The 12,490-nt window shown below is 43.2% G+C and overlaps 1 protein-coding gene and 1 long non-coding RNA gene across 2 annotated transcripts in view; one reads left to right on the top strand and one right to left on the bottom strand.

Moving 5' to 3' along the window:
• LOC123612966 (uncharacterized) overlaps positions 1 to 12,490 on the top strand; it is a 301,024-nt gene that overhangs the window by 238,064 nt on the left and 50,470 nt on the right. The gene's annotated exons all lie outside the window — the stretch shown is intronic.
• Positions 1 to 12,490, bottom strand: part of PAH (phenylalanine hydroxylase) — a 63,487-nt gene that overhangs the window by 11,596 nt on the left and 39,401 nt on the right. The window contains exons 5-8 of the mRNA XM_010970438.3: positions 10,190 to 10,257; positions 4,818 to 5,014; positions 2,323 to 2,458; positions 1,014 to 1,083 (exon numbers count right to left, since the gene is read on the bottom strand). Coding sequence (XP_010968740.2) covers positions 1,014 to 1,083; positions 2,323 to 2,458; positions 4,818 to 5,014; positions 10,190 to 10,257 — 471 coding nt within the window. The remainder of the gene's footprint in view (positions 1 to 1,013; positions 1,084 to 2,322; positions 2,459 to 4,817; positions 5,015 to 10,189; positions 10,258 to 12,490) is intronic.

Raw genomic sequence — 12,490 nt, 5'->3', positions numbered from 1 at the left:
TTCATTGTTTGAAGAGGTTGCATCTAGTAAGTACTATTCTTCCTTGCTTAGCAAGCAGTTAATTCAGCTTTCTGTTTGTTTCTGCTGTTAAGTTGTAGCCTCTTCATTCAACAGTGTAAAATACTTATTTCTTTCAGATGAGGGAAAATGCTTATGAAATTCACACATAATCTCATTACTCTGAAATTCATACTTGGCCCAGCAGTTGCTCATGGGTCATTCCACTTGGTCGTTATTCTTCCTTGAGGGAAGACGATTACCAGGGAGGGCTTCTTACTGACCCACATCTGTGGTGACTGAGGCACCTGGTGGACTGGCAACTTGCCCTGTGCTACACAACTGCACCATTCAGTTCTTCGACCATCCCAGCTACCCAGCCATGGTTTGAGGCTGCCTCTCAGTGCCAGGAGAGCACTAGGGGGATTCTTTCATTCATCCAAAAAGCATTTTTGAGCCTGCTCACCACTGTGATAGATGATCAAAGCCTAGCCTGCTGCTTTGATGAGGGTGGCAAGGCAACTGGCTCTTTATTTTTTGCCAACTCTGAGTCAGACTATCAGCATTGGATTCTTGGCTGATGCCATCTTACTTAATTAAAGTGTATACCAGGATGACTGCCTGACAAGGCAGGAAGTGGCAAAGTCCCTAAAGAGGAGGGGAGAAGTGCCAGGAGAACTTGGAAGAAGGTGAGGTTACTTCTGCATGGGGATCAGGGAAGCTTTCATGGATGAAAAGGCTTTTAAACTCCACCTGGTAGAACAAGTGAGATTAGCTAAATCAATAATACACATGTAATCTAGAAGATGACCGATTCACCCATTCCACCCTGTAGTCTGTGGAACTGGTAATTAGTCATCTCCACAGGACCACATACCCATCTGGGATGAGATCACAGAATTGTACATGATTTCTACCATTACAGAGGATGGGAGGGCCCCTCCATGGACTTAACTTATGTGAGCAATCCAGGTCTCAACCCTGTAACTAGAAAGCTAAAGAGATCAGTTCCTCACCTGAGAAAACTGGGCAAAGCTGCGATCTGAAAACAAGGGTACATGTCCCAACAGCTCATGGCAGATGTCACTGAAAAACAGAAAGCACAGAGCTGGGAGGGGAGGAGGGTTATCCGCCATGCTGGACTCGGTCTTTCTATGTGAGAAGTGTGCAGGAAGAAAGGAAGCAACTCACTCACTCTTGCCACCTCATTCCTAAGAATAAGTGGCATGTGAAGCCTGGGATCAGTTGAGACAAAGTACAAGAGAAAAGGAAGAAGGGGAAAGAAAAGTAAGGGAAAGGGCAGGCACAGCAGCCGGGGGTCTCAGCTGTATGCTCGGTAGGATGCAGAACAGAAGAGCCAATGGGCATCCTCTCGTACACCTGAGCGAGCTGTGGGTCAGCTGTGCCCCATCCCAAGTCTTCTCCTTGGTACTGACATCCCTGGGCAAATACAGTATGCTCAGGGAGGGAATCTGCACTCCACCTCCCAGGAGGGAAGAGTATGAAAGGAGCACTGCCAGCTTTTCTCTGTGTGCTTCCCACAGTCTACCCCATGAGGAGCAGTGCCTTCTCTGATGGAAGTATTTGAGAATAGAAGAGGAAATCCATTCTCAGTTTAACCCTTTCTACCCTTTCTCTCTTCACTGTCCACACAGGAGCACATTCTGGTCTGCTTTTGGCATGGGAACTAAATAATAGTAATAGTAATAATAGTAATAATATTCTGGAGTCAGAGAAGAAAACGTACATTTATTTAACACTTTATGTGCCAGGTTTATTAGGAACATGTCTTTTCTGATTTATAGTAATGAACTTTGTGGGCAGAAAAAGATCATTTTGGGTGTCCTGCTGACTTTTTATATAAATTGCTTAAGTTCTATCTCTAGTCAGAAGGTGGCTAAAAGTAAGAAGCATAATGGCCAGTCATTTTCTACCACCAACTGAGACACAATCTTGGCAAAGAGAGATTAGAATCACACAGATGTTTATCTTCAGGAGGTGTTGAAATAGCCTGGCCATCCCTTCTTCCTCTTCTCCTTTGGACCTTTGTAGTTCTGACTTCTGCAGTTTCTTTGCAATCTGAATTCTCATTCTCTCATTCAGAGCAGATCTGACTCTTTGATTCACAAGATGCCCAAATCTCAAATCAGTACAGTCTGGACAGAGGAACTCCCCAGAAGAGATGAGTTTCTCTCTTAGTACTATCATCAAACAATCCAGGCAACCGGTCCTGTGGACCCGCCCACGGTGAACCCAAACCTTATTCCTGGAGCAGGGAGAGATGGACTCACTGTGGCTGGCAACTAGTAGCAGGACAGTACTCACGGTTCAGGTGTATACATGGGCTTGGACCCATGTCTGATGTACTGAGTGCAGTGAAAGACTCGAAAGGCCAGGCCACCCAAGAAATCCCGAGAGGAAAGCAGGCCAGCCACAGGTCGGAGGCGGAAACCAGTGCAAGCTGGGAAGCAAAGGAGAAGAAAATTCAACGCCTCATCACTGAAAGCCTGAAAACCTTTAGGTATGGAAGCAGTACCCTCAGTTGTCCAGGAGCATGGGCGTGGATAGCCAAGCAGAACTGGCTTCAAGTCTATGCCCCAGTATTTTCTAGCTGAGTGATTTGGTTCAAATAACTTCACTTCTCTGAGCCTCAGTTTTCTCATCTGCAAAATGTGGACGGATATTTCTTAGGGTTATTGTGAGAATGAGAAGAGCTAATAAACATAAAGTACTGAACACAGAGCCTAGTACATTTGAAACATCCAATAAATTTAGCTTTCATTAATGTTTGTTAGGGGGGACCACTTATTCCCTACTTCTCGTGTTTCCAGAGTGTGGAGGGAATTCGCACTCCACTTCCCAGGAGGGAAGAGTATGAAAGGAGCACTTCCAGCTTTTCTGTATGTGCTTCCCACAGACTACCCCATGAGGAGCAGAGCCTTCTCTGATGGAAGCATCTGAGAAGAGGAAATGAACATTCTCAGTTTAATCCTTTCTGCCCTTTCTCTCTTCACTGTCTACACGGGAGCACATTCTGGTCTGCTCTTGGTCAGGCAGTGGGCGACACACTGTGCCAGTGAATTGGCAAGTAAGGTTACCGAATCGAGGGGTGAACTATGAGGAAGTCCATTTTGCCTGCACATCTATACCACATTCTCCAAATAGCTTTTATCAGTGATAAAGCTGATGTTTTGACCACCCATCTCTCTGGTTCCTCTATCTGTCTCTCAATTTGTTTCACACTTGGTAGAGTAATAACAGTGATCATGATGATAAAAACAGCTAACACTAATAATACCTGCCATATGTCAGACACTGTTCTAAGCACCTTATATATACTAATGAATCCTCGTAATAACTCTCGGGGGTAGATGCTCTCATTAGCTTTAGTTTACAGATGGAGAAGCTGAGACATACAGAGGTTGAGGCTCTTGCCCAAGGTCATAGCTACCAGCAGTCTGGCTTCAGAGTCTGTTTCCTTAATTACTACTCTGTACCTCCCCAGCTGCTAGTATTATTGTTTTATTCTTGTTATTGGCCACAGCAACATGAGTTATCAGCCAAAGAATGTCTTTAAGACCCCACTGCCCCTCCGCTTATGTGCCCTAGACCTTCAGGCTGAAGTTTGATCTGCTTGGGCCCCACTCCTCACTTTATCTGAGAAGTAAAGACTCTAAATGGAAGGGATTCAGCTCCCACTCCCCTCCCATGCTGGGTAGTTTCCCTGGCTTCTTGCCCCCGAGCTGGCCATGCCATCTCCGCATAGCTCAGAGGCATAGAAAACTCTTTATTTCTATAAGCCTGTGGTCAGTCTTCCTACTTTCCCTCATTTTCTCTGGCACACAGTAGGTGTTTAATATGTGTTAGCTGACTATATTGATTTTGCTGAATTAACACCTCCTGGCAGAAAGAGAAATACTTATCTCCCCTGGAAATGGTGGGCAGAAGCCCATCAACCCAGTAACATTTACCCTCTGAGTTACTCAGATTCCAATTCAGCCCAAATTCAGTGAGCACCCACTGTACCTAGTGCATAGCACTACGCCTTCACATTCACGACCTCATTTCATTCTCACAATTTCCCTATGAGAAAGGCTAAAAAGGCTGACCGTCTCCATTGGACAGATGACTAAACTGAGGAAGGCTCTCCCAACCAGAGAGGGTCAGAGCAGGATTCATACCAGATGCATGGACTTAGAGCTCAGGTCTCTTGGTACAAATAGCACATTTCATTTTTTTTAATTTTGTTTTTTACTGAAGTGTAGTTGGTTCACAATATTAGTTTCAGGTGCACAGTACCTGAAAGTGATTCAGTTATACATATACATACACATATGTATTTTTTTCAGATCCTTTTCCATTATATGTTATTACAAGAAATTGAATACAGTTCCCTGTGCTGCACAGTAGGTCTTTGTTGTTCATCTATTTTATATATAGTAATGTGTGTCTATTAATCCCAAACCCCTAATTTATTCCTTCCCCAACATTTCTTACACAAATACACACTGCAGCCAGCTTGTAAGACAGCCGGAGCTGTAAGGAGAACCCTGACTAGGTACCCTGGACTTTGAGTATAAAAAATAAAATACTTTCCAGGAACATAGCTATGCAAAATCCTTGCCTAACGGTTTCTCTTGGATGAGACCGGACTAGCAGTGGCAGCTCGAGGGGAGGCAGAGCCCGGCAGTGCAATTCTGCTTTTCCTGAGAGACTCAACCTGCCCGCATCAGCACAAACACACCCACACTCACCTGAATTTACTTCTATTCCCCTTCTCACCCCACCCTCCTAATCTTTTGACCCTGAGGAGGACTTACTCTGCAGAAATTGAGAGACATCTTCCAGCTGGGGGATGTTGTCTTCGTGGAAGCCACAGTACTTTTCCAGAAGTGGGAAAATGTGATTGTGCTCGTAGCAAGCATGGGTTTTATACAAGGACTTCAGGGTCCTGAACACCGTCCCCCAAGTTTTCTTTTCTTCCTCCATGTATTCCACTCGAGGGATGGGCTCCCCACTAGGATACAGATATGAAATTTTTGTCTGCAATAGGGCAGGTGCAGAGTAGTGGATGAAGGAGCTTCAGCAGAGGGAGACGGGTCCAGAGCTTGTGAGCTGCCGTCCCCAGACCACAGCCGATTTCATAAGTTATTTGAAAGAGGCTAATTCCACTTCTTGATATAGGAAACATTTGTGTGATTTGGTTAGGCAAGGATGCAAGCTCTTGCCTCCCCAATCGCCCCAAGGATTTCCTCTCACTTTGGGAAATCAGTTGGCTTTTCTGCTCTCCTGTCTCTCCAATTATTTCCCAGTGTGGAAATTCACTTACTTTCAGAGGCCTGTAACATAAATATGTAAAGTAGCAAGTGCAGATAATAGAAGGGTGGGACAACCGAAGACAGTATCCTCTTTCTCAACAAAGGCAAATCCAAGTTCAAGCCAAACAACATAGTGTTTTTTGTATGGTCAACTAAAACAGTTACATCTGTGGACTAAAGTGGGTTTCATATATATACCATGAATTTTAAACCTCTTGTTTAGTGGGCATGCAATTGCTGGATATGTTTCTATCCCTAGGAAGTTAATAAAGGTATTTAAATGCATGCTAGGTATAAGATCCACTTACCTAGCATCGCCACTATGATGTAACAAAACTACAGGGAGCTTATTAAAGGACGTATGTTGGACCCTGCCCCACAGATCTGAGCCTGTGGGGGAGGGGAGGGCCCAGACATCTGGATTCCAATAAGCTCCCAGGTGGTACGCTATAATTAGTCATTAGTTCAAAAGGTCCCTTTGAAAACCGTCTAAGAGTGAGCTATGTTCTGAACAGCAAAAACAAATGAAAACCAAACAAAGCCTGACTTCAGAGACCAGTGACTGTTCTCTGGGCCGCAGGCCTGTTCCCTAATAGGGAACACAGAGTCTGGGACAGGGCGAAACTGTTTACCTTAGAATTATGGATCATCTTTAGGCTCCAAACTAGGTCCCTCTTGCCCTTTCAGAGTTGTAGCTCATCCAAGGACATTAAAGCAAAGTAATTGTTATGTTCCACAGAAAGATGGGCAGGGATTAGGGGAAAAAGATTTTTTGCTCAAGTGTTGACAGCCAGTCTAGCTCAGAAGGTTCTATGATGGCCAGTAGGGCCTGAGAAAAGATCAGATTATCTGCCTATGGATGTGCCCCTGTTTCAGGGCTACGTGCTGATGAAGGAAAAGTACAGGTTTTGGAAACTAGTGGACATGGGGGTCATTGCCTAGCTGAATGGCCTCGGGCAACTGAGTAAACCTCTCTGAGCCTAATCTGTACAGCCATTCTGTGGGCTAATAACAAGTAACTGGAGGGTGTGGAGGAGACAAGGGAAATGCTATGTATAAAGTACCTAACATTAATGTTGACAAATAATACCATTGCATATGTGATAACTATCATTATAGTTGAGTCTTACTTGAACAGAAAGGTATCTGCTATTTCTGCTACAAATTTTCGAGAGATAGTAACATCCTGGGCACTGAGATGGCTCCCTGGTTGACATTTGCTGTGCCAGGCGTTCAATATCCATTCCCATTCTTCCAGTAAAGCACCTTCTCCTGTCGCAGTCAGGTGAGAGGAGACTCCACCCCTCCTACCTTCAGAGGTGGGCATGTGACCAGGCCTGGCCAATTAGAGTGCCTCATTTCCCTGGCCACAGTCACTGGCTGAGAGATGGGCCCATGTCCTAATCAGAGCCAGTGAGACTCAATGAGAGAACTTTTAGTTGATCCTGTTTGAAAGAGACAGAACCTCTAGTCAGGTTGCAGGGTCAGCCTGGCGGTGCTGTGGTCCACCTCCAAGAGAGATGAGGCCAATGCCTCAGAGCAAGGCCACTTCAGGGGACACCAGAGTCAGGGGGAGGGACAGAGAATGAGGTGCCGAGTCCCAGATCTACCTGTGCCTTAACTACTCCCCTTAAACTTTTCACTTCTAGGAGCCAATAAAATCCCTCTTTCTGTTTGAGTTGAGTTGCAGCTGAAAGATAGAAACTTTTATAATCCAATTAGTGTATTCTTAGATAAAATTTTAAAGCCCACCCCCACCCCAGTAACACAATCAAAACCTGCTAGAGCTGCCTTCGAGGTGGTTGCAGATATAATTCCCAGCTCCATCTCTGACTTACCACTTTGAATCTTCACTATCATATGGTCTCCTAGGTCTCGTTCATTCATTCATTCATTCATTCAGCAAATATTTATTAAACACCCACAGTGCTCTGGGAACACAGCAGTGAACAAAACAGTCAAAAATCCCTGCCATTTACAACGAAATGTTATTTAGCATAAAAAAAGGAAGGAAATTGTGCTGTATGCAAACATATGGATGAACTTTGAGGATATCATGCTCAGTGAAATAAGGCAGTCACAGGACAAATACTGCAGGATTCCACTTACAAGAGGTATGTATTCCACACACACACACACACACACACACACACATATATAAAAGAGAGTCAAACACAGAGAAGCAGAAAGTTGAATGGATGTTGCCAGAGGCTGGGGGGAGGGAAAAATTGAAGGTTGTGGTTCAACAGGTAGAAAATTTCAGTTCTACAAGACGATTCATTTCTGTAGATCAGCTGTACAGTACTGTGTCTAAGGTTAATACTGCTGTATCGTACGCTTAAAAATGTGTTAAGAAACTGGATCTCGTGTTAAGTATTCTTACCACAATAAAAAGGAAATACCCCTGCCCTCGTGGAGCCTACATTTCTAATGGGTAGGAAACAGAAAATCCACACAATTCAGTTAGGCGGTGATAAGTGCTATGGAGGAAAAGAAGGGCAACGGTATAGACTCAGAAAGGAAGGAGGGAAACCAGTAGAGAGTGGAAGAGTCGATTCTCCTTATTTGCCGCAGTTCTGTTCATAAAGTTACCATGAACTCTGAGCGGATACGGAACCGCTGCTCCAGGGGAAATGCAGGAATAGGGCCATGACATTTTCAGCTCACTTCACCTAACCTTGTCTTGTGTGCGCTTCTGTTTTATGATGCCTTGTTTAATGTATAGGGTCGATTCACTCACACTGAACTCACAGCCGACAGCACTACAACTCAGGCCTGAAGGAAGCCAATCTAACACGCTTTTTCTCCGTTAGAAGCATGAAAGCCTTCCTGCACTTAGAAACGCTAGACAGCACGTTAGCAGGATGTTGGAGGGCCATTTTAAACAGCACAATTACCAACAGAAAGAACAAAAATTCAACAAATGTGGCTCTAAAGAGACCGCAAAGGGAACACTTGTTTACAGTAGAAGAGCTGCAACAAGAAGGCGGCGTTGCCTTGTTTGACCTCGGCTGGGAACTTGTGCATCAGGGGACTCACATTTTTCCCTGCTCCGTGCATCTCTGGGAATGTATGTGAGAGTGCCCCAAGTCTGGGAGTCTCAAATTTAAGCAAGTAGTCTTTAAATAAGGAGAATCAACTGTACCAGATACTGAGATAAAGGACAATTTCAAAGGAGGAAGGACTAGTAAGTAGCATCAGAAGTTTAAAAGCGATGAGCTAAGATGAGGCCAGAAATCGGCTTTGAATTGAACAAGCTCAGTTGCTAATGAGTCACATGACCCTAAGTACAGCATTTAACGATTTGGGACTCATTTATGAGAGATGGAAAACTGACTAGAATTTCTTGGACATTCCTCCCAGGACCAGCCATCTCTGGATGGTTTTCAGTAACCAATTTATCTCATCTAATGACCATCCAGGATCGTGAAGCTCTCAACCAATTTCATGCTTCTTCATCAGGTGCAATATTTTCTATGGAAGGGAGGTTGGGGAAGATCATTTCCCCCAAATATCAACAGCCAAGAAGGAGTGTATGTACTGCATAAGCAGCTCTTGCGTTGCATGGCGAAGTGTGGTCTCCTGACTCGGAGAGTCCCAGACACTCAGGGAAGTGCCTGCGAAGGACTTTCCAGTTAAACAAGACTGATTTCCAAACCAGATCATGCCGCCTACTAGTTCTATGACTTTGGCAAGTTACTAAACTGTTTTAAGCTTTTAGTTTTTCCATCTGAAAAAGGGGCAGTTATTATTAAGACTAAATGAAATAATATCAACAAAGCATTTAGTGAAGCCCCAGACATAGCAAGGAGATTATTGACTGTCTCCTTAACTATCTGAAGATTACTACTGACTATCTGAAGAAGGATACCTGATTGGATGATGTCCAACTGACCATGCTGGGGCCAAGGTGGGGACAAGGGAGAGAGGTCTCCACATTCTGTGCTTCCTGCGTGCCACTAGCCGAGATCCAGGTGGGCCTAAATCTGATCTAGGGCAGCACTGTCCTGGATCCCTCTACTACCAGGGCTCATTCAAGAAGGGAATTTTTATCATTTTCCCTGGAAGTCCTTCCCTTTGGAGGGTAGGTTTTTATTCAGTATACACAGCCCTAGCATGTCCTTTATCTCCCCCACAGCCTGTCAAAGATGTTGAAGTACCATAACCTTGGTGTTCTGAACAACCTGTCAGTTTCTTCCTGAGCTCATCTTTTCTCACACCTTCAAGTCAGGTCCCCAAATACCAAGTTTCCCAGGGGAGCATTTCTGTAGGCCCCAGGACTCAAATTAGCAAAACAGTTCTCTTCCAATAATATATTTGCTATTTGCATTTTCCTTTGGCTAAAATCTGATAGAGGAGGAGCACAGAATCCCAGACAGAAAAAGATAAATTCATCCTAAAATTGCCCTTGGCAACTGGGTCAGATCAAAGTAGAATGCTGAGGCTTGGCTTGCCTGAAACCTCCAACGATTCACTATTTCAGTAAAGCAGCCAACTCCCTCTTGAATGTAAATAATTCTCTTTTTCCTTCTTCCCTGTCTAACGTGGAGAATACCAGAGGCTGTTTTATTTGGGACTGAAGCCTTTTATCATTACTTCAGACATCACTGCGTAATTACACAACAAGGCTTGAGAGAGGGCTGGGCCCCGGCACAGTGGGTAATTCTGTTTTGTCTAGCAGCAATTTTTTTAAACGTGTTATTAAAGGGAGGGTTTAAACACACACACATACATTCACAGATGCACACATACATACAAATACACACACAAGGCAGGATTCTCTATGCTGGTATTTTCCAACCCTGAGGAAGGGAGAGGCAGGCTAGAAGTGTGCTCCTCCCCCCACCACCCCAAAACAAGCAGAGCGGACTTACTGTCGATAGTTGTAGGCAATGTCAGCAAATTGCTTCCGTCTTGCTCGGTATACAGGATCTTTAAAACCCTAGGAGAAAGGAGACATTTGATTTCTCCAGGCTTTGGTGGGAGAGACCTGGCATATCAATGCATGCTTTGAATGGGAACCCTTGAGCTCTGACAGCACATCTCTCCTTTTTTTGATTATACTCTGAAAATAAAGTCTCAGTTAAACTGAGGGTAAGCTCTCCCACCAGATATTGTGAGTGATGCAGTGTTAGCAACACTTTCAGTTCAGTGTGAGCCTCTACCCTGGGATTCCACCAAGTGCAAACGGTATATAGAAATTTACAGTTTAGAGAAATTGCATCTACAGCTTGTAAGTTTGCTAAACTAGGGCAGAGTTAGTAGGATAAATGTCTATGAAGAAGATATACAGTAGCCACTAAATTCCTGACCGATGGTAGGTGTCTAACACTGCCTCCTAACTTCTTGGTAGGCAAACAGGTACATGCTTACTGCTATTGCAATTTAAAAAAAAATACCATTTATTGAATGTCTACTCTGTGCCAGTCTATGTGTGCTAGGAACTTATTTTATCCATAGCTCTCATAACAAACATGTGAGGTAGACCAGTATGATTATCCCTTTCTTTTCAGAATAAACAGTGGCTTGGAGAAGCTGAGCCAAGTAAAGGGGAAGCCAGGACTGGAATCACCCAGTTCCATGCTCTTTTCACTTCACTTCAGTAAATGTCAACCTTTACAACTTGGCAGGGGCTCAACTAACTGAGATTCTACCTCAGTACATAAAAAGGATGATCATAATTTCTCCTCTGAGGCTAACTTGCAGACAGCCTTTTCCCAAACATTTGTAAGCAGCACATTTCTGAGTGGAAAGAAGCCAAGTGTGTTTTTCAGTGTTTGGGGTGGGGGGAAGGTCACATCCTTGAGTTGCAGATGATCCCAGTTGGTTAAAAGGGCATTTTCCTTATGTTTTCTTCTTGGAATTTTATGGTTTCAGGTCTTTTATTTAAGTCTTTAGTGCATTTCAAGTTCATTTTTGTAAATGGTGTAAGATAGGGGTCTAATTTCATTCTTTTGCATGTGAATATCCAGTTTTCCCAAAACATTTATTGAAGAGATTATCCTTTCCCCATTGAGTATTCTTGGCTCCCTTGTCAAATATTAGTTGACTTATATGTGCGTGAATTTATTTCTAGGCTCTTGAATCTGTTCGTTGCTTAGTCTGTTTTTATGTCAGTACCATACAATTTTGATTACTATAGCTTTATAATACTGTTAGAAGTCAGGAAGTGTGATTCCTCTAGCTTTGTTCTTCTTTCTCAGGATTGCTCCTTGACATTGGTCTAGGGAATGAATTTTTGGATATGACACCAAAAGCACAAGCAACAAAAGCAAAAGTAAATAAGTGGGGACTACATTAAACAAAAAAGCTTCTGCACAGCCAAAGAAATAGTTAAAGTGAAAAGGCAATCTATAAAGTGGGAGAAAATATTTGCAAACTACACATCAGATAAGGGGTTAATATCCTATATATAAGAAACTCATACAACTCAATAGAAAAAAAATAAAATAATCTGATTTTAAAATAGGCAGAGGATCTGAATAGTTAGGCATTTTTCCAAAGAAGATACACAAATGGCCAACAGAGACATGAAAAGATGTTCAACGTGACTGATCATCAGGAAAACCCAAATCAAAATCACAATGAGATTATCACTTCATACCTTTCATAACAGCTGTTAGCAAAAAGACAAGAGAAGAGTGTTAGCAAGAATGTGGAGGAAAGGTAATCTCTGAGCACTACTGGGTGAATGTAAATTGGTACATCTACTTTGGAAAGCAGTATGGAGGTTCCTTGAAAGATTAAAAATTGAGCTACCAAATGATCCAGCAATCCTCACTTTTAGGTATGTATTCAAAGGAAATAAAATCACTCCCTTGGAGAGATGTCTGCACCTCCATGTTCATTGTAGCCTTGTTCAAATAGTCAAGACACAGAAACCTAAGTGGTCACTGACAGATAAACAGATAAAGGAAATGTGGTATAAACACACAGTAGAATGTCATTCATCCATAAAAAAGAAAGAAGACCTTCGGACAACGTGGATGGAACTTGAGAGCATTTTACTAAGTGAAGTAAGTCAGACAGAGAAAGATGAGTACTCTATTATCTTGCTTATACGTGGAATCTATAAAAAGCCAAACTCATAGACAGAGAGTAGATCGGTTGTTGCCAGGGGATGAAGAGTGGGAGAAACAAGGAGATGTTGATTAAAGGGCTAAACTTCCAGTTAT

This window comes from Camelus bactrianus, chromosome 12 (genome assembly GCF_048773025.1).
Source record: "Camelus bactrianus isolate YW-2024 breed Bactrian camel chromosome 12, ASM4877302v1, whole genome shotgun sequence".
In the NCBI taxonomy this organism is placed as follows: domain Eukaryota; kingdom Metazoa; phylum Chordata; class Mammalia; order Artiodactyla; family Camelidae; genus Camelus; species Camelus bactrianus.
This window is presented reverse-complemented; position numbering and strand designations above follow the sequence as displayed.